General features: G+C 41.3%; 1 protein-coding gene across 3 annotated transcripts in view; it reads right to left on the reverse strand.

Annotated features, from left to right (window-relative positions):
* The window catches only part of Cers6 (ceramide synthase 6), a 317,328-nt gene that overhangs the window by 206,767 nt on the left and 84,715 nt on the right, over positions 1–25,846 (reverse strand). For all 3 annotated transcript variants that reach the window (XM_004634784.1, XM_004634783.2, XM_023719164.1), the window contains one exon: positions 9,562–9,667. In XM_004634784.1, the coding sequence (XP_004634841.1) occupies positions 9,562–9,667 (106 nt within the window). The remainder of the gene's footprint in view (positions 1–9,561; positions 9,668–25,846) is intronic.

The raw sequence follows: 25,846 nt of genomic DNA on the forward strand, positions 1-25,846 counted from the left end.
CTGGGCTGGGACTAGTCCTGCCGGCGCAGGGTAGCAGGAAGCTCTCCACACACTCACCGGACCTGGGCTAGGACTGGGTCTGGGGGTTCCCGGAACTAGAACGAATTAATTTTCAAGAAGTAATAATTTTGCCTCCTTTCAAATTTTTATGATTTTTTTCTCTTATCTACTTGTTAGGTCAACTAAAATTCAATACCATGTAGAATAGATTACAACAGGCATTTCTGCCTGTCTTGGTCTTCAGTGGAAATATCTTTCCTTTTCTTATTAAGCAACAGGTCAGATGGGGGACATAGACACACATATGTACATTTACAACATGAAACACCAGCCCTAAGTGGATCATTTTATTTCAATTAAAAAGATGTTAGGTTCAGCATCCATAGAGTATCATGTATTTTTTCTCTTTAAAATGATGAATTCTATATTTTTTTAAATTAAATACAAAAAAGACCCTGCATTCCTAAATTATTTAGTTACAATGATTCCTTTAATGTGTTACCATTGACTTTCTTCATTGAAAAACTGGATTCTGTCTGCTCATGTTCAGATTTTTTCACTATACTATTAAGTGTGATTTGCCCCTAGTGTTTGGAGGGAAGAAGTCTTTGTCAGGGTTTGATATGGAAGTTTAACTGCTACCATAAAGGAAAATTGAAAGGCTTTTAAATGTGTCTGCGCTTTCATACAGTTTAAGAGAATTACTTATTTTTAAGCATGTATTAGAATTCTTTCATGACACAGATACATTAATTATTTGGCTATAACAGCATTCCACCATGTATTCCAAAACATCATATTGTGTATCTTAAATACACACAACCTAAAAACAGTAAATATAATTTCTAATACCACCAAGCAGGAATGGAGGCACTCAAGTCTCAGAAATCCTAATCATCTGAACAATGCAAATGGCGATATGCTCAATAAACATAATGTTTTGCTTATGCTTTTGCTTTTTTTGTGTGGTACTGAGGACTGAACCCAGGTCCTTCACACTGAGCTACATTTCCATCTCTATTTTTATGATTTTTGAGAGAGGATATCCTTACAGCACTAAGCTGCCCAGGTAGGGCTTGAACTTGCAATCCTCCTGCCTCAGTCTCTGCTGAGTGCTGACACTGCAGATATGTGCCACCACACTGGTTTCAATAATTTTTTTTAAGTTTATTTATTTGGTACAAGGTCTAGTTATGCAGCTTGGACTCTTAGTGATACTGCTGTCTCAGCCTCCCAAGTGCTGGGATTAAGGCATGTGCCACCATGCCTGGTGTTTTGGTATGCATTACTGGGGATCGAACCCAAGCACTTGCACTTGCCAGGCAGGCGCTTAGACTAACAGCTATCTTCCCAGTCTCTCAATAAATGTTTTGAGTAAATGATAAAACATGCAAAAATAATAATTCTTTTGTGAGAGCACTACAGCCTGGCAAAAGTTTTCCAGTTCAGCTCTTAATTTGATCTGTAAACATACAGAATATTATGGTTTCCAAGGGTAATTTCATTTTGTAATAAAGCAAACTATAAAGAAGTGCTATGGACATGTGCCAACTTCCCATGGTGAACTAAGCATTATGTACTGCAAACATGAACTAATCAGAATTGTAAAATGTTTAAAAATAAATAAATCAACTTTATATCTAACAGCAGACCAGCTGGCCTATGAAGCTGACGAGTGGCTCGGAGCACAGGGAGCAGGAAGAAGGAAAGATTCTTTGCAGTGGCTTCCCCTTCCCAGCACTGGGTGCAAACAGAGAACAAGTCCTGTTTGCATCTATTTTTCACACTTATTTATCAGGCTGATAGAAATATACTCTCAATTTTCCTATTTCTACAGTTATGAATTATTATATTGTTAATTGTGGGCGTTTTTTGGTTGCTATTATTTTTGTTTGCTTTTTCTTGACTGAGCTGATTTTCTTTTTTTTTTAAAAAGAAACTAGTGATTGACTTAAATCAAAATTCGTATTTTTTTTTTCTTTCTTTTTTTTGTTTTTGTTTTGTTTTGTTTGTTTTTGTGGAACCAGTGATTGAACTCAGGCCCTTACACTTGCCGGGGAAGCGCTTATTCTACTGAGCCATATCCCTGGCCCAAAATTTGTAAATTATATAGTTTTGCTAACTCATTAATGTGGGTTTTTATCTTGATTAATTTTTTTTCCTTCTATTTTGTTGTGATTTTTTTCTAATGTTTAACTGGTTCTTTTTTTCATACATTAGGAGTATGCAATGAGCACTGCTTTGTCATGGCACATAGAAGTGGTACTTCCATTGTTACTATGTATGCAAGCTTCTGAATTCTTAAACTCGAGAGACAGTTGAGAGAGCATTTAGTAATTTCCAGAAACAAAAGGCTTTCTGAGTTTCTTCTATTTTTTTCTTTTCTTTGTTTCCTGATTTTTAGTATTAAATTATGCCTAATATTTAAAATTTATTCTAGATTTATGATGTGATAGATATGATACCGTCAATTTTTTGTAAATATTTGGTAGGCACTTGAAAATAGACTATAGTCCCTATACTCGAGAGTACAAGCTGGCCAGCAAGATAGCTCAGTGGACTAAGTGCCTGCTTAGGCAAGCACAGGGACCAGGGTTCAATCCCTGGCACCACATGCTGCACTGGCCCCGCCCCTGGGTGCACTGAGACCAGATGTGTTGGCACATGCCTGTAATCCCAGTGCTGGGGGAGCTGAAAACAGGAGGATCATATGAGTCTGAGCTGTGTAGTGAGACCCTGTACCAAATACATTAAAAAAAAAAAAAGAGTACAAGGTTCTAAATTCATCCCTTAGATCTTCCTTATTAATTATGCTTTCTACAATTTCTATATTCTATTTTTTATTGAACCTTTCATGACCTAGAGATAAACCAAAATTTCTTGTGTTTGTTTCTTTTCAATTCCTTTTTATGAATACATAACATTCATATTTAATGTACCTATATTCATAGCCATTTAATTTCATTAGAAGCTACATCTTCTAGTCCTAAAACCTAATTCTTTATTTTATTTAATGTTTTCACAAACCTTACTTTCTCTGTTAATTATATTTGCATGGATATCTTCACTTTGTTTTTATTTTCACCTTTTTTATGTTGTCTTGAAGTATCTCCTGTTTACCTTGCACGTGACTGTTATCAGTTGGCTAGGGCTGCCATAACAAGTAGAGTGGCTAGAAGTCCAAGATCAAGGTATCTGTTGGGCTTGAACCTCCTGAGAACTTGGAGGGAAGGATAGGCTTCAGATCTTGGTATCTGGATGGCCACCTGTATTAGATGGCTTTTTACACTGCTGAACAAATACCTGACACCAGCAACTGAAAGGAGGAAAAGTTTGTTTGGCTCAAGTTTTGAGTGGGTTTAGTCCATGGCTCCAAGGCAGAAATATGGTGGAGGAGTGTGGTACAACAAAGTTACTGAATCCTTGGCTACTCAGAAGCAGAGCAGAAGAACTGTGCTAGGGAGAAAGAGGCCAGGAAATAGATATAGTATGCATTATGGCTTGGGTCTATTATATGCCATGAAGCCCTTGTGTGCTCATTGGTGTGGCTTTTGGAAAGTGAGTGAATGGGGGGGGGGGTTTGCTCTAGATGACTTGCTGCTAGGAGATGAGGTCTGGTTGGAAGAGGCAGGTCATTGGGTACTCGGGGAGGGGGTGGCCTTGACAGTACATCTCCTCTTCTCACTATTCATTTCCCTCTCTGCTTCCTGGCCACCATGATAGGCATAGCTCTTCCTACCTGTGTCCTGCTGCCATGCCACCATGCCTTGGACCATGAATGGGTACCCTTAAGCCAAAATAAACCCTGCCTGCTTTTAGGTTGTGGATGTCAGGTATTGTGTTCCAGAGATGAGAAAGTGACTGAGACAGTATCCAAATCCTACCCTGTGACCTGCCCAGACACTGCCTGAAGAGTGCTTTCCTAACCCCCATGTAGCTCCCAAACCAATCAAGTTGACAAGTAAGCTTCTGCGTTGTACTGTTCTCTCCTGTCTCTCCACACCACCTCCCTATCTGCATCTGAGCACAAATGTTGCCCTTAGATAAAGATCCCAGGCATACTGGACTAAGACCCAATCTACTGACACCGCTTTACCTTAAGTACCTTTGTGTTCTTCTCTGGGAATTCTAATGTGCTCTTCTGAGGTGCAGGAAGGTGGAATTCCGATGTATAAATTTAGGGGAGCATATTTCAACCCATACAGAGTAACTCAACCCTACATTATTTTTTATTGGACATTGTGTATGGACTGATATGATCAATCAGGATTTGTTTATATTTTGTTACTTTCATTATGTCCTGCTTTCTGCTTTGCTAATTTTAAAAATATGTGATGGCTTGTTTTATTCTTCTTTCCTTTTGTATGTAATTTTTGGATGTTTTTCCATATCATTATAATGCTATTCTTCTGTTTTCTATCTTTAAGAGTTCTATGGAGCAATAGTAACTAATAGCCCATTGCCTCTTCCCTTCCCTCTCCTTCGCCACCCAATACTAGTCAATAATATTATCTTTCTTAGAGTTTCCTCCCACTATCAAATATGCTTGCATCTCTATTTGAGTTGCTAGCTTCACTTACAAACTGACTGGCTCCCAGCCCTCTGAGAACATCTTCTGCTTCCCGTTTTCCTTTTCTTTGTCCTCATGGTTGTATCATTTCCACATTGTAGGACTATATGATGCTGACATTGTTCTGCTACCAGCCGTCTGCTCCTTTCTTATTTTTTTAGTTTTATAGTATAAGTATACTTGAAATTCATAAGCCTTCCCAGAGGTCCCTTTGTCAGATAAAATTAATGATTTCACAGTCTCCTACAAAAAGAGGAGAATGAAGGAAAAAATTATGGGGAATTTGCCCATAATTTTAAAATATAGTCTAATGTAGCAAAAGAAAATGATATGATTAACCTAGCCTTAGAGCTGACTTTTGTTGTTTTGTTCTGTTTGAGACATGGTCTCTCTATCTAGTTCAGGCTGGCCTTGAACTCACTATGTAGCCCAGACTGGCCTCGGACTCACAGTGATCCTCCTGCCTCAGCCTCCTAAGTGCTGGGATTACAGGAATGTCCCTGGGGAGAAGTGATATATATTCTCACCCAAATAGCTTTAAAAACAATGTGATTAGAAAAGTGAGGTGGTTGATATCACAGAAATGTGCAAACAATATGGGGAAAGAATCCCCACATGCCAACTTTAATATACCACAATAATTCTGGATATAACTAGTTAAAAGACATACACTAAAACATAGTCACTCTCAGTTACTTTCTTCTCATTGCTGGGAGAAAATACCTAACACCCAAAATTAAGGAAGGAAAGGCTTATTTAGCTCACAGTTAGTGGAGGTTTCAGTCCATACTCAGCTGGCTCCAAGGCAGAGTGGCACATGGCTGAGAGCAGCAGTTCATGGCAGTGCAAAAACAGCAAAGAGTAAAGGGAGAAGCAGCAGCTGTGGCAGCTAGCAAGCTTCTCTCCCTTCCTTATATTGTATGCAGGCTACCTGCCTGAGGGTACCCACATCCATAATCCCAGTATTGTATCACAAACTCTAGAAGCCTGTCCCAATGACTGCATGAAGCTTTGAGAGAACAACTAGACATAACCATAACATTCGCTGAAGAGAAAGCCTCATCTGGTCATTTGCATGGGTATGACAACCCACAGTTGTGGATCTTTAGCTTCCTCCTACGACTACAGAATCAAAACCTTTAGAAATATGAGGTAGCAACCTGCACTCTTACTCCTTAGATGATACTAATGCAAATTAAAGTGTGGAGGGGCCAGGGAGATAGTCAGTAGAATAAGCGCTTGCCTGGCAAGTGCAAGGGCCTAAGTTCAATCCCCGGTTCCACCAAAAAAAAAAGTGCAACTACTGGCCCACACAGAAGCCATCTACTGAATGACTTTTGTCCACTATTTTGTATAACCCCCATGAAAACCTTTGAAGAATTTAGTTATTTAGAGATTTTTACAAATGAGATCTCTGCAACCTGAGGAGGTTAAGAAACTTGCCAACAGCCCCAACACTGAGAAGGGGAACAGCAGACATTCTAATAACAAAGCCAGGTCTGACTGACCCAAACATCAAATCCTCTAATTATTTTATGGTAGAGGGAGGTTTTCTAAAATGTTTGTAAGATTTTAGATTTAGGGGGTACAAGGGCAAAAAGACTCCAGACAAACAGGTGACACCTCCAAAAAATAGAGGGCTAGGAGTGTATTTTGATGGGAAAATGTGTGCTTAGCATGTATAGGGCCCTGAGTTCAATCCCCAACATAAAAGAAAGAGAAATGGAAGAGGGACAGAAAGGAGGGAGAGGGAGGGAAGGAAGAGAGGGAGTGTGGGAGGAAAAGAGAGAAGGATAGAGGGAAGGAGACAGGCAGGGAGGGAGAGAGGAAAAGAGAGAAGGGATGGAGGGAGCCAAGATCCCCTGCTGGAGAATATAAAGGCCTCCAATGTATTACTAAGGTCACAGGCTAGAGCTTCAGCGTCAAAGTAGGTGTCTGGTGCGATCACACAGGACAGGGCCCCACATTCAGAAAGGTCCAACTTAAGGTTTAAAGCAGCTTTCCTGCCATCTTGAAATTCTTTATCGCTTATCATCAAATTTCTGTTTCGCAATGGACTGTGTGCCAGGGCTTGATGTTGGCTCATACAAAATCTCAGCACATCCTCAGACAGGTTCTCACCACCCTCTTCCCCATCCTTGACTCCCAGAACCCCCTACCTGCCACACTCTCCCCTGACACCTGCTGCCTCCACCCACCAGCAGAGGCCTGAGTACAAACAAGGGGCAGTGATGGGGTCTGGTTTGTGTTCTCTGAGGTTTCTCAGAGAGGTGTGCGGCCAGGGTCCCAGCACAGTGTTGGGTGGGTGTCTCAGCAGAGTGAACCTCTTGTCTACCCCTGATGTGGTCACAGTGGGTACAAAGCCCTCAGAGGTCACTTGTCCACTACAGGCCGGGACAGTGGGCCTGTGGACCAGGGAGGGGCTGTGTCTACTTTCCCGCCCTCCTGGCCAGGGCCTGGTGTACCAGCCACTGGTGTATCAGCTGGAGAAAAGAGAAGCCCAATGGCTGGTGGGCTGAATCACAGGGCAGGGGCCCAGCACCTGTGAGTAACTGCATGATAATCAACAGCAAGCAAAAAAGCTAACAGGCTGGATGACATGGTGGAAAGGAGGGAAGCACTTTCTGTGTGGTGTCTGAACAAGAGGTCACACATTTTCAACTCTGCCCTGGGCCTCACAAACTCCTATCCTTTCCAGCATACATAAGACTTCAACATTTTTGAGGGTAGATCCCTACACAGCTGGAGGAAGATAACCATGCCTGTCCTCAAAAGGCCACATGCATCTGTAGGGAAGGCCTGGATGCTGTGTTACCACCCAAGCACCCACAGGCTTTTCTGAGCTCTCCCAATCCTGCTCTTCCTACTTTGTGTCACCAACCTGTCACCCTTTCCATCACCATGTGACCTGGAGAACTACAAAGAACACAAGGCAAAGCAGCTCTGACTGGCACGGCATTTATATTTAAAACATGAGGCTTCTGTTTTAATCATGTAAAAATTTGCAAAGGAATCACCTTGGAAACTAAGAGACTCTGATCATTAAAATTAGCTAGAAGCAGATAATCTCTAGAGCAGTTACTCTGCAAACCTTTTTATTAACTTTGTAGGGAAAATTTCTCCAGAAACTGCGATAAATGTAAGGCAAGGAAATATAATGTCCACTTCAGGGTTTTAAAGGGACACACAAAGGGGCTGGGGAGATAGCTCAGTAGAATAAACACTTGCCTGGCAAGCACAAGGGCCTGAGTTCAATCCCCGGTTCCGCAAAAAATAAATAAATTAAACTGGGGCTGGTGAGATGGCTCAGTGGTCTAAAGCACCTACTTAGAACAAGCTTAGCAAAGCACAGGGACCGCGGTTCAATCCCCCAGCACCACATGCCAGCCAGCCCCGCCCCCTGGTGGGCTGAGCTGGCCACACTCACACACACACACACACACACACACACACACACACACACAAATAAAATAAATAAATTTAAAAAAAATAAAATATAATAAAATAAAGGGACACACAAAACTCATTTTGTTAGTCATTCAGAGTCATGTGTGCTTAATCCACTCAGAAAGAAAATACAAATACATCGTCATCACACTAAAACATGAACCTGGTAGAGTATGCGCTTCATACACACAAGGTCCTGGGTTCAATACCCAGTACCAAAATGAAAGCAACTAAACAAAACAAATAAAAATGTCCCTATATGTCTGCTGATTTTATCAGGGGAGAAAATGTTGTACTATACTAAAATGAAACAATAATGAAGATGTGAGGCTTTCTCCCTAAATAATTTATTTTGTTATATGTATCCCTTTCAGTTAGATCCTCAAATCATCCCATGAAATGTCAAAAGCTTTTCCCAAAAATCCATCCATTCTTCTCTTTTTCCTTGCAGAGATATAAAAAACATAACTTGTGCTTTCTTATACTTTTCCAAGAAAAAAAAAAAAAAAACTATTTTTTAAAAGAATGGACAACCTTACAGGATTTTAGCAAAAATAAAGATAACAATATAGTGTGTTCAGATAGCCAAATTAAGAGATGCAATAGTACTAATGGTTAGGGTCACTAATTTCCAAACGGAAACAGAATCTGCTTAACACTGTCAAATCACATCTTTGAATCTGGGGTGGTGCTTCCAGAAAAATAAAAAAGGGAAAATGAACCACTTAATATAGAGTGTTCCACTTTTTTTTTTTTTTTTTTTTCTTTTTCTCCAGGAAGGGGTAAGACAATATCTACAGGCAGCCCTCGGATTGCTTCACCCACTTCTGGATGACTTTGGGCAGAGGTTTTCTAACTTCCACCTTTCGCCTTTCCCCTCTCCTCTGCTCCTCAGGAGATTCCCTACTTAAAGCAGAGCCAGGCCAGGGAGGTGACCCTTCCTCCCACTCAGACTGGGGACTCTGACTCCCACCACACTCGGGATCTCTTTACTCAACACAATGAAGCTATCTCTGCACTTCTAAATCTCTTGGCCTAAATCCTTCAATCTTCACAAACATTTTTCCTTTTTCACTCATCTTTCCACTGTTCTTCACATTTGCCTGTTTATCACAAGGACATACAGACAATACTATGTGCAAACAGGTCCCTTTTTTTTCACACACACATAAATCGCATTCCTTCACTCTTCATAGTCCCCTCCACAAGCCCTGCCCAGGACTCCACTGTAAATCTCAAGTCACCTGGAACTAACATGGCACTGGATCGGGCTAACTGTTATCCATCATGCCTACAGACAAGCTTCTAAAATCAGTTCAAGTTGAACCCGCAGGCCTGAGGTAGGTCCACTTTCACTCAGCTCACACTGCCTTAGGACTAACCACAGTACTTGCATTCTCTACCCACTTTCCAGCCTGTGGAGGATTTTATGGGTGTACAATGCCAATGAAGTTCTCCAACCCCAGAAGAAAAGACCTGAATGACTGCAGGTTGGGGATAGAGGTGATGTGGACTATTCATGCCCCAGGGAAAGACTCTCTTACCTTTGTGATTGCAGTGAAGACCTTTTCCAGAATGGCGTTGGGCTGGGCAATCTGCGGCCCACTGGCCTGGATGCTGAGAGCGATGGCACATGGTTTGGCTATAAATCTAGAGAGAAAGAGAGGGCAAGAAAAGTTATTTTCTATAGGTGTTCTTAATACCACCAGTTATACGTTTACACATTACTCAATTACCCTGATAAAATGTCAACAGTCACACACAAGTCACTACAAAGCAGCCCTAGTTGCTTTCCCTCCTTTAGTCCTCCAGCAGTGACATTAAAAAAAGAAAACCTGTTAAATATTTAAATGCCTTGATCATCAGTTCTGATGAAACTCAACAGATGAAAAAATTACCAGATAAAAGTTTAATTATATACATGAGATATGTAAATAAAACAATGATTTTAAAATGACATACTCTTCTAACACATTATCAACAGCCATATTATTTTATTATAGAAATATTCATTCAGCATTTGATTACACATGCAGAGAATGTTTTGATCACCCTAGGCATACACTTGGCTGTCTTGCAACTATGAGAGAAGGGTGTCACACTCAGTCCCACCCCCTGTGGCTTCCGAAAATTCCTTGCTTTACAGTGATTTGCTTGTTTCTCATAGGAATAGTGAAGGATGGTGTGCCATCCCAAGCAGGTTGAAAGTATCAAGTGTTCACAATTATCAGAACTGTTCTACTGTAAGCAGCTGCTACTATCAAGAAGAATGGGAAGGTCGGGACTTCTTTCCAATTGTACCTGATGTGTGAATAGGGTGCAAAAGAGAACAGGCAGCGTGCACGGGCTCCCAGATGGACAGTGACTTCTCTAATGAAACTAAAAAAAGCTTTTATAACTTCAAAGGTAGTTTTAGACTAAATGCTCACCAAAACAAAGCTTCTGTAAACAATTTATTGTCAGTCATGACATTGAATATCTTTTATTAATATAAAGTAATTAAATATCATTTGAAAGTATTATTACCCAAGATTAATTCAATGTTGGCCAAAGGCAACAACTGATAAATGCACAAAATAGATCATGAGTAAATCTCGGATGAGGCTCCCTTAATAGTAGCTAATGAGATGAACAAGCAATGAGACAAAGATTTTTTTCTAATGGGTCTAATAGAGTGACATAGTGCCACATAATATCCTACTAGGTCCTGTTGCAAGTAAAAGTGAAAAAATTTCTTCAAACAAGAAAACAAGAAGGGCTGGCCAAATAGCTCAGCAGATTAAAGCACCTGCAAGTAGGCACAGGGCTGGAGGTTCAATCCCCCCACCTGCAGTGCCAGCCCTGCTCCCAGGGCGCACTGAGATGGCAATTGAGACTGGACATGGTGGCACACGCCTGTAATCCTAGCTCTTGGGAGGCTCTAAACAGGCAGATCACTACGAGTAGGATCTAGTGGTAAGACCCTGAACACCCTGTAGACCCTTCCCTAAAGTTAAAAAAAAAAACAACAATACTGTACATGAGCAAGCCTAGTCCTAAAAAAAAATATAATAGCTGTTACAGCGTGCTGCCTGGCAGAAAGTTGGGAGGGAAGAATGATCACTCTTCTCAATTTTTCATAAATCTTTTTTTTTAATCTTTTATTTATTTATGTATTTGGTAAGGGTCTCGCTATACAACTCAGACTCATAGTGATCCTCCTGTTTCAGCTTCCCCAGCACTGAGATTACAGGTGCGTGCCACCATACCCAGTTTCAGTGGCCAGCATGGCACTCCCTGAACCCCAAGGCTGGCATGGTATATGTGGTACTAGCAATCACACCCGGATCCTTTCACTTGCCAGGCAGGTGCTTAGACTGCTGAGCTATCTTCCCAGCCTGCAAATCTTTTAGAAACTGCCATATCCCCAAAATATTCCCATTCTCAATTCATTCTCATAATGTAAAACATTTTGAGTTACATTACCTATGTCCCTACTTTTCCTAATAATTCTGGACCTTCCTTATATACAATAAACATGGAGTGATGGCGATGGGTATAGTGGCAAACAACATGGAATTTAATGGATGATATAAAAAGCAGAGTTCAGAATTTATTTCCTTGATAAAATTTCCTGTTTTCTGTCCCCTCACTTTAAGGTATAACAAGGGTGTAAAAAGATATGAAGTATAACAGAAAATTAAAATTAAGATAAAAGAGCAAATTATTTTGATGCAAATGCCAAAATTAACTCCTCCGATGGCTTTTTCTCCTCGCCCCTCCCTAGCCTTATTTCCCCCATTCCCACTACTTCCAGTTCCCTTTGGGACTTCTATCATCACCCTTGAAACACCCTGCTGATGTGGAACACAACCCTCCTGCTAAATATTGAAGCCTCTCGCTCCAGAGTCTGAACATCTCTTTGAAACCTCAAGCAAGGGATGACACATTTCTTTCCCAGGAAGGCCATTATACTCAGCACCTCATTCTCATTTACTGGCCAGTCTGAGCCTGAATTATGAGGATCTGAAGAAAAGATGTGTGTATACAATTAACAACAAATCAGCTTAAGGGAATTTCACTCAATCTAAAGGTTGAAGTCTTTGAAGTCTTTGCTTGAATTCACTGTGTCACAGAACTCACATGCACTAACACTGTAGGCATCCAACAAAAGCTGGATGGAGGAATAAATTAATGAGACCAGCTAAAATACAATGATAAGGTCTTTACTATCTCTTCCTAGGGGGGAGGAGCTATGTGTTTTAACTCAATGAATGTAACATCTACTCAGGGGAGGAGACCGACCATTCCAATACCAGAAGCTGTACCTATAATTTCCCTGTCCTTATAATGTCTGCACTGCCTCTAAACAGCAGGCAAACACTCAACTTCTAAGATATAGAAAATTGTATAGAATAGGGAGAAAAAGTTAATCTCAAAAGAAGAAGGAAAAGAAACACAATAACTCTTCCCTGGTTATATGAAAATATAAAAATTTTTATTTGTATTTATTCTCAAAAGAATTTGTGAATAGTCTCTACCAGGGTGGGGCTTTCTCTTCAGAGAGAAAATTAGATTCTAAATAAAACCTGTTTCACAACTACACAACTTTATCAACTTCTGTCATAGTACATTACAGAAAAGTTGGATTTTTTTCAAAAAAAAAAAAATGGCTCTAACAAAATAAATTCACAAAAGCTGTCTTTTGCTGTGGTTGGGGAGATACAGACATGGACAGAGGGAAACAGCTAGGATACCTAGAAATACAATAGTTGGAAGAAGTATTTTCTTTTGAGCTTTGATGGTTACCTGTACCCGGAACTCCTCACCTAATTACTTTTCTATTAAAGGCGGCAATGCCACCTTCAAAAGATCAAACACCTATGAAGTACTTTTATGTACTATGTTTGAAAGTAAATATAATAAGGATGTAAGTTTTGAAAGATCCTGGCCTTGGTTAAAAAGCTGAGAAAATGTTTAAGACATTCCTACTTCTCAATCCTATTGAATAACATGTATTTGTATTTTAAACAGAAAAAAAAAAATCTTTGGCACAACATAAGGAAGCAACACTGGGAAGTGCTTTGGTGAGGCTAATACACATAGGAGATGTCAGCTTGGCAATCAAGACATTTACAGTCTGGAAGAAGAAATTATTTTTAAAGACGTTTACAGAGTATGTGTCTCGGTTCCAAATACCTGAAAATATTTATTAATCTTCTTAGCCAGGGATGAGGCCAAGGCTGAAAGATCACAAGTTCAAGCCCAGCTTCAGCAACTTAGCATCAAAGAAGACCTTGTCACAAAATTAAAAATGAAAAGCACTAGGGGTATAGCTCATTGTGGAAGCCCTGGGTTCAGTCACGAGTACAAAAGAAAAGTTATCATCTTCAGTAGATAGTATGGTCAGAAGTTGTTACTTCATTCCAACCACAGCATTTCCTACACTTTTCAAAGACTGTGGTGCTAAACACAAACATCTCCATATGACACATATGATAAAACACACACACTCTCTCTCAGACACACACACACACACACACACACACACACACAAATACAAGTAAAGGTGGAGCTGAGTATACTCAGCAAATTGTATCAGTGTCAGTATCCTGGTTATGATATCATACTACAGTTTTGCACGATGGGGTAACTGAGTAAAGTGATTATGAGCGGAGCACTCGCTACAGTAATTCTAACATCAGTGTGAGAATCTACTCTTATCTCAACAAAAGTAACAGGAAAGGGGACTGTGCTTCTGCTGTTGGGAATGAGCTCCTCACAAACAGCATTTTCATCTGCAGCTCTGCACAACCTGCACAACATAACAACCCTCCCTCCTCAACACCCCCAAACAAAATGAAACACACTGTCTGGAGCTTTGGACACTGTACAGAAGCTAAAGGACTTTGGAAAGAAGTCAAGAGCTGGAACAATCAGCAAAAAGTGAACACTCTGCCGGCCCACTTCTCTATTTGCTTTGCAGCTCTATTCTGAGCTCAGACACCCACAGTGGCAGGTATAACTGCTAGAAAAGCATTCTTCCTAGTTGCAGGACTCAGGGTAAGGAAGCGAGGGAGATCAGAGTGGGACTAGACAGCCACAGCAGGAGAAAGCCAGAGAAGCGGGCCCTAATTACTTGCATGGAGCAAGCATGATTGCAGCCAACTTCTGAACCAGGAATGTACAAGATAAACTGAATGCAGCTAAGGTTAAAGTAGTGATCCGAGACTAAAGCCACTGTCTGCTGCAGGAGCTACAGGCTACGATCTGAGTCAGAGTAAAAGGCCCGATAGAGAATCATCAACATTTTTCAAGGCAGGATACAAAGGAGGGTGGTGATGAGGCCTGAGGAAAATATGGCCACCACGGGGGACTAAACATGCAAAAGAAAAATGCAATGCACTTGAGCCACCCAATCTGAAAAAGAGAACAAAGTGGAAAAAACAAGCATGTACTTACAGGATGTACTGGAACAATTTTTTTTTTAAATGCATTTAGTACAGGGTCTACAGGGTCTCACTACAGGTCTAGATCATAAGACTCTAGTGATCCACCTGTTCTCAGCCTCCCAAGTGCTGGGATTACAGGTGTGTGCCACCACAGCCAGTCTCAGTTGTGCCCCGGGGGCGGGGCCAGCATGGCACACTAGGGATCAAACCCCAGTCCCTGCGTCTGCCCAAACAGGCCCTTCAGTTCGCTGAGCTATCTGGCCAGCCCTTGGAACAACTTCTAGGATTCACTAAGAGGTACCAAGAAAAAGGGTGACAGCCTGGGGAAGAAAAATAAATTATTAAAAGAAATAACAATCTACAACTCCCCGACTCTGGTAGGAGACATAAACATTCTGATTCTAAGAGTCCAAGTACTGCAAAAAGAAGAAAATCCTGTACAAATTAAAGATAAAAAAATATTGCCAGCAAAAAACACATACTACATACAAGAAAAAAACAAATTTGAAATGCAATGTACTTCTCACCAGACACTGTGAAGGCTGAGTGACACAAAGGAACATCTTTTCTGGAAGTAAAAATAAGAGCAAAACAAAACAAACCGTCAGGCCAAAATTCTATATTCAGCAAAACCCTGTTTCAGTGAATAAAAGCGAAAGGAAAACAAAGGAATCTGTGCTCTGCAGACCCCCACGCAGGTGGAGGAAAGTGGGAAGGCAACATCTCCCAGGAAGGGGCGGGGCATTAGAAACTGTAAATAGACAGTACTGGAAAACACAGAAGTACTTGCAAGATCTCTGAAATTAATCACAATGCACTAATAATAGATAAAAACTATCAAATCTATTCACAGGCAATAACCCATGTCCCACTCTAGACTGCACTGGAAGGAAATCTAGCTATACGCAAGTAAAAACTCAAGACACAAGCAGGGAGAGGTGATTGCTTCCAACCACTGCCGGACCCCGGGCCCCTCCCCGGATGCCAACATGCACAAGCAGGCAGTGTACGCCATGGCAACTATCACACAAAGTATTAAAATTGAAAGCTAACGAGAACAGTACAGATTAGATTTTGAGGGCCATATGTAGGTGCATATCTAAAGCCACATTCAGACACACGCCCAGGCAAGGACCACAGAGAATCGTATCTAAGATACCATTGTTCCAAGAGAATATTTAGTGGAAAGCCAGGATGAAGCAAGGAAACAGATATTTACAAACAATTCCTATGTGTCATGGGCTCTGCAGTGTTTTATTCTTGTTTTAAAAGCCAACAACATTGAGGTCAGTATTAGTCCCATTTTACAGAAATATAAACTAATGCACAAAGAAGTTTGTGTCTGCTCAAGCTAGCTATTTAAACAGCTTAAACAGGACCGAGAACTACTTGTTCCTAACATGAAAGTGAAAACTAATTTTTTCCTCCCCCTAATATATGATAAGCTAATGAAGGACACACCACTACTACTGTGATACGGCCACATACTTTGGCTCAGTAATCCCACACCTACGTATTCATCAAAGGAAACCTGTCAAACAAGAAAAGGCATAAATGTAAAGACGCTCATGCACAGGGTTACTGACTCAATAAGAGACAACTCATTTTGCTCTAAGTGTTAGAGATGAAGCAGAGAACAGAATCTCGGCTTTTATGGGTACTCACATTCTAGCAGGAAGAGATTTTAAAAACAATAAAGTGATCCACACTTTATGCTAGAGTGCAAAGTGTTATCAGAAAGAAAGAAAAAAGTTTGCGAAGAAAGATAGAGGAAGTAGGAAGGGGCTGAACTTGAAAGAGATTGTTCAGGAATGGCCTCAGTGAAAAAGTGAACAGAATTCTGACAGAAGAAAGGAAATAAATACACAAAGAAGGTAAGTATGCCAAGAACATTCTAGAAGGAATAAGAGCCTAGGAGCAAGGCCTGAAGAAAGACTATGAGATGCTGTCAGTGTGGCTGGACCAGAGTGAACAAATGGAAGAGGAACAATGCAGGGACAGAGGGCACGAACAGCCATGTCAGAGAGACTTCCTCACTAGCCACTGGAAGGACTTCGGTTTGCATAGTAGGGAAGCCACTGAGGTACTCTGAGAAGAAAGTGTATAAGACTTAACTTTTGTTTTGACAAGAGCATTGCTCCTCTGTTGAGGATACACTGAAGGAGAGCAAGAATGGGGTCAGGAAGGTCAAATGAGAGGTTTTAGAAGATCCATCCAGACACGAGCGGACAGTAATGAAAGAGGTGGTGAGAAGCAGGTAGATCTGGAAGCAACTGTAAGGCCAGAGACCAGAGGATTCACTGACAGACTTAATAGCTGAGCCAAGCAAGAAATAAAGATGGGGACAGGACTCCACCTAGACTCCTGGAAGGAGGTGGCCAGAAGTGGGGTAAGAGGGAAGGCTGAGAGGTCAGTGGGAGGTGTGATGCATTGGAGGTTATGTGCATTAGGTTACCAGGCTCATACCTGGAGCTGTCAAGTAAGCAGCCTAGCAATCAAGAGGGACATAGATTTGGGGTCACAGAAAGCCGTAAAATGAAGGAAATCATCTGGGAAGTAAATATAAATGAGGAGATGAAAAAATAAACCCTAGAATGACTCCGGTTATGGTTTGTGTCTTGACATCCCCCTAAAGCCTCATGCAGTCATGAGGACAGGATTCCAGAGTTTGTGACTGATTCATAGTCCAATGCTGGGTTTATGGGTGTGTGTGCCACCCTTGTGCTGGGGTGGATAGCTTGCATTCACCTGCATTCAATGTAAGGGAGAGAAATAGGCAGGTGCTCTTTCTCTTTCCTGCCTCCCTTTGGCCTTGTTGCTTTCGCTGTCTTTTGCCACTTTAAACTGTTACCCCCGTGCCATGCCACCCTACCTTGGACCCAGCTGATCACAGACTGAAACCTCCACAACCATAAATAAACCTTTCCTTAATTTGGGGCACTGGGTATTTTGTCTCAGCAATAAGAGAAAAGTAACAAAGACAAATCCTAAAGCATGAAATACTATATTGATATTCAAAAGAATAGTAACCTAAAATATGTGGAACATAAAAATGTGTAACAATGATCAATTTAAAAGCCAATACATATTCCAGATAAATGATATATCTGTTTCCCATGCAAATTGCACCAACACTTTATTTTGAATGGATTTCAAAGGAGTGTATATCATACAAAGAGTAACATCAAAAAAAGAACTCTTAGTAATTTGGGAGAGGGTACTGGGCATTGAACTCAGGATCTTGGACTTACCAGGCAGGTGCTATACTGCTGAACTATATCCCCCAGCCCAATAATATTAAATATTGCCAAGAACGCCATCAAAGAAACCATTATTAACACATGGAATTTTTTTCTTCCTTTCCCTATATTCAACCAGATTTTTTTTGTACTTTGTTTACCATACTTTTATTAAACAAAACTGCATCACACCATGTGTGTTCACTAAGCTGATTTACTTTCCTATTGGAAATATTTTCCTTAGGAAATGATACATGCTTGTAGAATATAATATTTAATGACTTCATGGGATACATTGTTGTTCTTATTTTGTGCTATTGTGAAGATGCGGGAAAGCCACTGGGCCCTCTCTGACCACGGCAACTCTGGTTGAACACTCAGCAAACTCTACTGACCCAGATACTTGAAGTAAAGATGAACTTGCAAGAATATATACAAGATGGCTGTGATGACTATACTCATAATTTCCATCAGTGTTTTTAAAATAGCAGTGCATGTTTAGAATTTTCACCTTGACTAACTCTACACTGGGATCTGCGATCTGAGCTACCACATCGAGGACAGCAATGTGTAATACAAAATCCATGGTTGAATGCCTCTCCTCTTGGTCTTCTAAATGTGTAGTGTTCCTAATGTCTTATCAATTATTATACTGTAAAATAAAACAAAAAAGACAAGGAAAAGAATCAATATTTCTTAAAAGCAAGTGCCAATATTCAATTATTTTCCCAATCTTGCATAATTATATCTGTTAATCTGAGCAACAGATTTGATGATAAAAATAGCTAATATAATAGCCACTGTTAATTAGCTGTTCCTGTTTTGAAAATCTGTAACACATGCATTGTTGTATGTCATCATTTTTTTCTATTCGTTTTTGCTCCTCAAAATAAAATAAAATAAAATATTTTTTTAAAAAAAACCATGAAATGGAAGTATTAAACTCAATACCCTGCCTGCTGAATTAACTCCCAACATCAAAGGGTTGTTACTGCTCTTCCCCCCCCTTCATCATCGCCACCTGAATTTAGGACTGCCCTTGATAATTAACATTTTCAGAGTTTAAAAAAACTCAATCACAAAGTATTGAAGAGGAAAATTTCTAGATTCTTCCACAATTTGAACTTTTACATTTTTAAAGTTTTTGATAGTTCACAGAAAAATGAACAAAAAGGCAAATTCACAGAAAAGAAAACAAATCAGTAAATGGAGAAGATACTCAACCCCTTAAAAATGTAATCGCACCATTTCACAGCAGCAGGCTGGGTCTGATAGTGTAAGCTATAACTAAGAAAGATTTGGAGACACAAGAATTCCCACACACTGCTCAGATAGCTTAGTCTAAAATGCCCCTAGGACACAAATAAGGACCTCCCAGGAAGCAGCACGAGAGGCCAATACATGTCTTGCATTGAAAAAAAAAAAAAAAAAAAAAAAATGGACATTCTCAATTTAAAATGCTATGAAATGTACTATTTTCACTTTTATAAAAGAATTACATTTTTAAATAAGTTTCATGATTGGTAAGAAGAGAGACAGTTACTGTAGTTAAAAACTGCTAGTGAGCACCTAACCTCATAAAAAATTTAACATGCCATTTGTCAGTATTTAGAAAATTGTTAAATTGCATAAGCCGAAAGGTAGGCATTACTAATTATATACCCTACTACATAAACTTACCCTGCAGATATTGGCATGTTAAAAAGAGTTTACTGCAATTCTGTATAAAATAGCAAAAAACATAGGGAACAAATATTTATCTGAAGGCTACATATGACATGGGATTCTTCTCTGGTAGGCCCCTCCCCAGGGGGTGTGGTGAGGACCTTTTCAGTACAAAGGCAGGCAGCACGGCGCCATCAGCGCTATGTGGGCATGTGTAGCTCTGGCATGGCTCTGTAACATAAACTGTACCCAGTCCGGCTATATAGTACAATATATGGGAGGCAGAAAAACAAAAATTATATAAAGGGTAAAACCCTGCTATGTTCAGGGCTAAGCCATTGGCTAGAATGTCATGGTGCATGTCCAGATGTCCCCACAAAGCCTCATGGGGTCATAAGGCTTTTTCACTGATGGCTGAATCAGTGTGTGACACTGGGATTAAGGGTGTGCGACTAATAAACCAGTCTACAGATTGGTTTGACACCACCCTAGTCCCTGTAATATGGGTAAGATAAAGGGGACAGATGCTTGCCTTCTCTCCTGCTGCTTTTGCTATCTTGGGCACACCATGAAAGGTTCTCTATGACACCCCTCTGCTAAGCCACCTTGCCTTGGAGCCAGCCAATTATGGACTGAAACTTAACAAACTGAGCCAAATAAACTTTTTCTCCTTTAACTTCGGGTGTGGGGTATTTTGTCTCAGCAAAGAGAAAAGTAACTAGGACAGATGTGAATCTGCTGAGTCAGTGACAGCACAAATACAGCTGCTTCCTGGGAGGAAAAAGCCTTGATGTCTATTTCTCTCTGAGAGAATCCTACTACATTTCTTGGGGGCTTATCCAGGATTCATTTGCACCTTCTTTGTCAATAAGGTGTGAACCTCAGAGCTGCAGGCTAAGTGACCTTGCCTGGCACCAACAGATTGCTTGAGCCAGAAGTAAGGCTAGCGCTCCCTAAGCGTGTTCATGGTGAGGAGCTCGCCTCAGATGCACCATGGAACCCAGTGAGGCCCAGGAATCAGGTCAGAGAGCACAGCCTATCAGACCAGTAAGAGATCAGGGTCCTTTTGGTGCCCTGCCCTTAGGAGGAAGAAGGGAAGCCTCACCACCTCCCAGAGCTGCACTAGTAGCTGCACTTCCACAAGGAACAACTGTCACCCCAAGGCGCTGGGTGCTGGGTAGCAGGTAGAGTTGTTGCATGACTGCATGTGAATGAGACAGATGGCAGAAAGGTTCCAGTTTGACCAAAGCGTCCAATAGCAGGCAATGAGGACTGTGGTGATTGGACAACTTCAAGCACAAACCAAGGTCAGAAAATTGTAGGGGTGACTGAGTATTGCTTTAGTGGCTGAGTTTTTCTGTCCCTGTCCCAGGACAATCTTGGATGAGGTCAGCACAATCTTGGGTAAGATTGATATAGGGGAATGAAACTCCCAACCTGAAAGAAACATGGCATGAGTTCATGTTCTCTAAAACCAAAGAATGAGTTTTAGGAACAACAGAAGTTAAGAGCAGGATATATTTTTGGGGAAAGAAACCTATCCAAGAGAGGGACAGAAGGAACCCCAAGTGGGTTGCCAAAACCCTGACTTTTCTAGGGGCTTTATAGAGCAAAGCCATGAGGGGAGGTGGATCTAAGGTGGGAAAAGTGTGAACTTGTAAGATGGGCATGTGGTGGGACAAAACTATGGTCCACCTATAAGATTAATTGCTCAGATAAAATTGATTAAATTAGAATCAAATGGGGAAGCAAGTCATGCAGCAGGCAGAAATGAATATGGAACAGGGGCTCTTCCTGGAGGGCACTGGGTCAGTGACTCTTCCTGGCGTTTTCAAGGTGCTGATACCTATTAGAATATCAATTTCTGATGCCCATCCCTAGGGAAGAACGTGTCTGCATTTGTTTAATCTTTTCTCTTGAGTCCCAGCCCACAGCAGAGGCGCCTGTCTCTCCCACAGTTGTAAGGTACCTTGTCTTTCATACTGGGTCCTCTGAGAGCCTGGCCCTGTATGACTGCCTGTAGTATTTCTAGCTAACTCAGCTGCCTACAACAAGATCAAGGTCTCTGGTGAGACAAGTGACATTGGGTGAGGCTGAAGAGACATTTCGGGTAAAATCAAAAGTAAACAAAGGCAACACATCTCAGGATATGACAGAGATTGAGCCTCAGGTTTGGGAACAAACAGAATGGGAAATAAATGTACGTTCCAATTAGGAGAGTTTAGGAAACTAGAGGGTTTAAGGAACAACCTACACAATGAAAATCACCTCAGACTGATGTTAAAGATGGGATGACAACCCGTGGAGGACAAAGAAACAAAAACCAAAAAAAAAAGCTCAGACCACAAGACCTTGTAGTTTAACTTGGCAACAAACACCTGCCCTTTCTCAGCTGTCTTCTGACCAGAGTTCAGATCAGATAAGACTTACCAATTATTGAATAAATTTGTTAATGATAAAGACTAGGGTCTCAAGAAGAGATAGATTATGCCCTGTGTTGGTGACAAGAACCAACTGCCATCTTTCCCCTAAAAACTCTGGGACTTAATGAGAAACGAAAGGATTCACCTCCAGTCCCCTCTTCCAGAGGGGACCCTCCCCATCCAGTCTTTGCCCTGCCCTCCCCCATAAGCCCCAATGTCCCTGACCTGTATCCCCCATAATAGGAGCCAATAGAAGCCAAATAGGACTGGCTTCCTGGTCTAGTGGCCACAGACATGCAAGGGGAGAAAAACTTATTTTATCTTCAGTTCAGGAAAAAATTTAAAAGATGCCAAAAAGATGTTCAAAAGCTTTTGTTTACCCAAAGACTAAAAAGAGGGCCCAATCCTTCTTGAGAGAAGTTTGGGGGGGGGGGGGCTGGGTTATAAACCTTAGCTATGTGATAAATGTATGTTTGGCTTCCAATTTAAGTTGGCAATTTTCTTTCTTAACATACTTAAAACCTTTCTTACAGATTATAAAGTCTTAAACGCCAATTATAGGGTTAGCCTGCTCTCCTCTACTTTCTGTTGATGAGACAGATTCAAGGTTATTTGAAAGTCTGTTGGGAGCCAGTCAAGTTTAAAACTGTAACAAAGACAAAAAGAGAGGGAAAAAAATCATAATTACAACAGTTAGGTGCACAGCCTAATGTTAAAAAAAAAGGGGGGGTTCTTCCAGACCAAAACTCAATGTTATCCTATACATACACCCTCCCCACCCTCATGCCCCTCCCCCATGGCCCTACTTCATCTGAATCTGAGAGAAAGCAGGCAGTTTGCTCAATCCCAGCCCCAGGAACCTGGCACCAGGTCACAGTTCCTTGGGGTATCAGAATCTCCATACCTAACTTCTTAGTCAAGGCAAAAACCATTGTACAAAGCCACAAAAGGGGGAAATAAGAACCTCTGTTATTGAGAAACTACAGCAGAAAAACTTTTAGTTTTTTTTTATTTTTTTTTGGAGACAAGGTCTTGCTATACAGTTCAGACTGGCCATGAACTCACTATGTAGCCCAAGCTGGCCTCAAATCTGAAGCTAACCTCTTGTCTCAGCCTAAGGATAAATTATAGGCATGCATCACCACACCCAGCAGTGAAAGCTTTTTTTTTTTAGTGAAAAGCTTTTAAAGATATCAAAAGATTCTCACTAACATGCCAGGCCTGGAAATTTCAGATAATACTGAGTCCTTCTTGTACATCCCTAAGCATACCAGCACAGCAGTGAGTTTTTTACCAGATGTTGGGATCCTAGCATGGACGGAAGCACACCTCTCCAAGCAACTGGACTATTAGGCAGAATTGTCCACCCTGTTTCCGAGCACTCGCAGCTCAAGTTCTCCGCGTGGTAGAGGCTGACAAACTGACTACAGGAGAAAAATTAATAGCCCAAGAACCATATGCAGGGCTGGCCAACTAACACCCAGATGGGGCACATGTTAAGAGATGCTATGTGAGAATGCACACATTCACCTAAAAAAATGTAAGGGCCCTGAACCCGAGAGCCCTACTGCCTATTGGGCTGGGCCAGCCAGACCTTCTGCACTGATGTCATGGATGAGGTGTTCTCTAGCCAGACTTAAGGGCCCCGCCCCTTAAGGACCTCAATGCTAGACATATCATTGATGGTAGTCATTTTCTGAGAGAGAGAAAACTTGACAGGGCACTCCAATGGTGACCCTGAATTCTGTCATTAAGGTTAAACCACTGCCAAAGGGGACCTCAGCACAAAAGGCAGAGCCCAACACACTAACCTGAGACCCCCAACTGGTGGCAAGAACACAGGCCAATACATCAACAGACTCTAATTGTATCTTCATCACCCTCCACATTCGTGGGACTTTGTTTTAAAAAGGGTCTTATAAACTCAGAAAAAAAGATAAAGTATGAATTTTAAAAAATCCTTAAACTCGTAGATACTATGTGGGCTCCTAAAAGAGTGACAGCCACATGCTCTCTGAGACATCACGTAGAGACACCATGGCTGCTGGAGGAAATGGTAAGCCAGACCTGGAAGCAAGGCCTTAAGGCCTCCAGGAAGACAACAGAGCCAACAGCGAGGTGGCCACACTGTGCCCCCTCCACTGGTACTATCTGTCCCTATGCAAGAATCCTGCTGAACCTCCACATACAATGAAATTCTGAGGTTGTTAAAATGAGGTCCAGGGACCAGGAAATAGCTCAGCAGGCTTAAGCACCCACTTGGCAAGCACAAGGACCTGAGTTTAATCCCCCTCCCAGGGGGGTCATTTGTTATGTAAATGTAAAATGTAAGACATAGAATAATTGGTATAATACCTTATGTACTTAAAAATGTTATCAGGAACAATAGCTGGAAACTCTTTATAATGATTATTATCAGGAGGCTAAAAAAGAGATAGTCTGAGTTTTATGCCTTTGTTTTACATTTATAAATATATACTTTTACATTTATTATAAAGGTAAATAACATTTAAATGCCTTCACTGAATATTTGATAATGTGGAAAAGGACTCAGGAACAGGAAGTAAAGTCATAATTATATGATCACTATTTATATATACACATAAGTTTTTAACATATAAAAAAGGAAGACATACTAAGAAGTTAACCAAGGATTGCCAGGTGAGGGGACTATACCTCATTTTACTGTTCTCTTTATCATTTTCTATATTCCTTCAACATCTTACGATGAGTATGTAAACATCCAAGACCAAAGAATAAGTACACCAGGATGGCCGCTAGCCCAAGTGCTCCACTCTACACACACACGTCCTCCAAGGGCTTGCTGTGCTTAACCTTAGTGCATAGGGGAGGGGGGCTTTGAGACGTGCGACCCGGGAGAGGTTTGCGATGTGACGTAGTTTGCCCCCTTAACTTCCCAAGGCAAGACTGGTAAGAGGACTAGGACCATTTGTCTTGTCTTCTTTCTCTCTGTCTCTTCTCAGGATCTGATCACATCCCCAGCACTGCTTCCTGCCATTATGTGAAGCAGCCCTCAGCAGGAGTGGGTAATAGGCACCTTGCCCAAGAGCTTGAAAACTATGAGCTAAGGGAATGTTTTAAAAAATAAAGTTGGTTGCTTTGAGTATTCTGTTATAGTGAAGAAAAGCTGACTGATACACCAGGCGCATCAGTCACCTTCCCAAGGCTGGGGCAAAATACCCAATACCTGCAGATTAAGGAGGAAAGGTTTATTCTGGCTCACAGCTTTAGAGGAAGCAGCTCAGAGTCAGCTGGCTCCACTGCTGAAAGGACACGGCAGAAGGGCACCATGGAGAAAAGCTGCTCACACCCCGGCAGTAAGGAAACAGAAGGAAGGAGCCAAGAGCAAGAATATTCCCTTCCAGTTTGGTCTCCTAGTGTCTTGCCTCTGCCAACCAGGCCACACCCCTGAAGATTTTGGGAGGACATTTTAGATCTGAAACACAGGATACAAAACCTCCATGATACAAAAATCTAACACAGAAAGCCCTGAGACACCTGCAAGTCGGCTAACTCCTTGGAGCTCTTCAGGCAAAGGACTCTGCTCTGACTGCAACAGCGTGGGAAGAGCAGGCGGGATAAAATAAAAGGTCAGCTTTGTGTCTCCTCGGGCAGGCAAAAAGGATGATCCTCAAGTTAACGGGAGTACTGAAAGACATGGCATTATGCAAATGAGTGCATTTCATTCCAGGAACCAAAAAAAAATATGACCAGCATTCAATAAATATGCCGAAATAACGTGAAATACCACTGGAGAAGGAATTGCTCCTGCCTGTGCCTACAGATCCCACAGAACTTCCCTATTTCCTCATCTAATAATGAAAATCGTAATTATCCTGTCACATGTTGGGAAATATTTCTAAATCACTGACATCATGAGCGCCATGGGAAGGCCCAAAGATAGGGGAGGATGGTGTGCAGAGCGGTGTGCAGGGAGAGGCGATTTTCCTCTTAGAAAAGTGGATTTTTTTTCTGGGTACCACCATGTAGTAGAAAGGACACGGCCTTTAGCATTCCAGGTACGCTCTGAGGTGGCTTGTAGGAAAGCTG

This window comes from Octodon degus, unplaced genomic scaffold (assembly GCF_000260255.1).
Source record: "Octodon degus isolate 3935 unplaced genomic scaffold, OctDeg1.0 scaffold00065, whole genome shotgun sequence".
NCBI lineage: Eukaryota > Metazoa > Chordata > Mammalia > Rodentia > Octodontidae > Octodon > Octodon degus.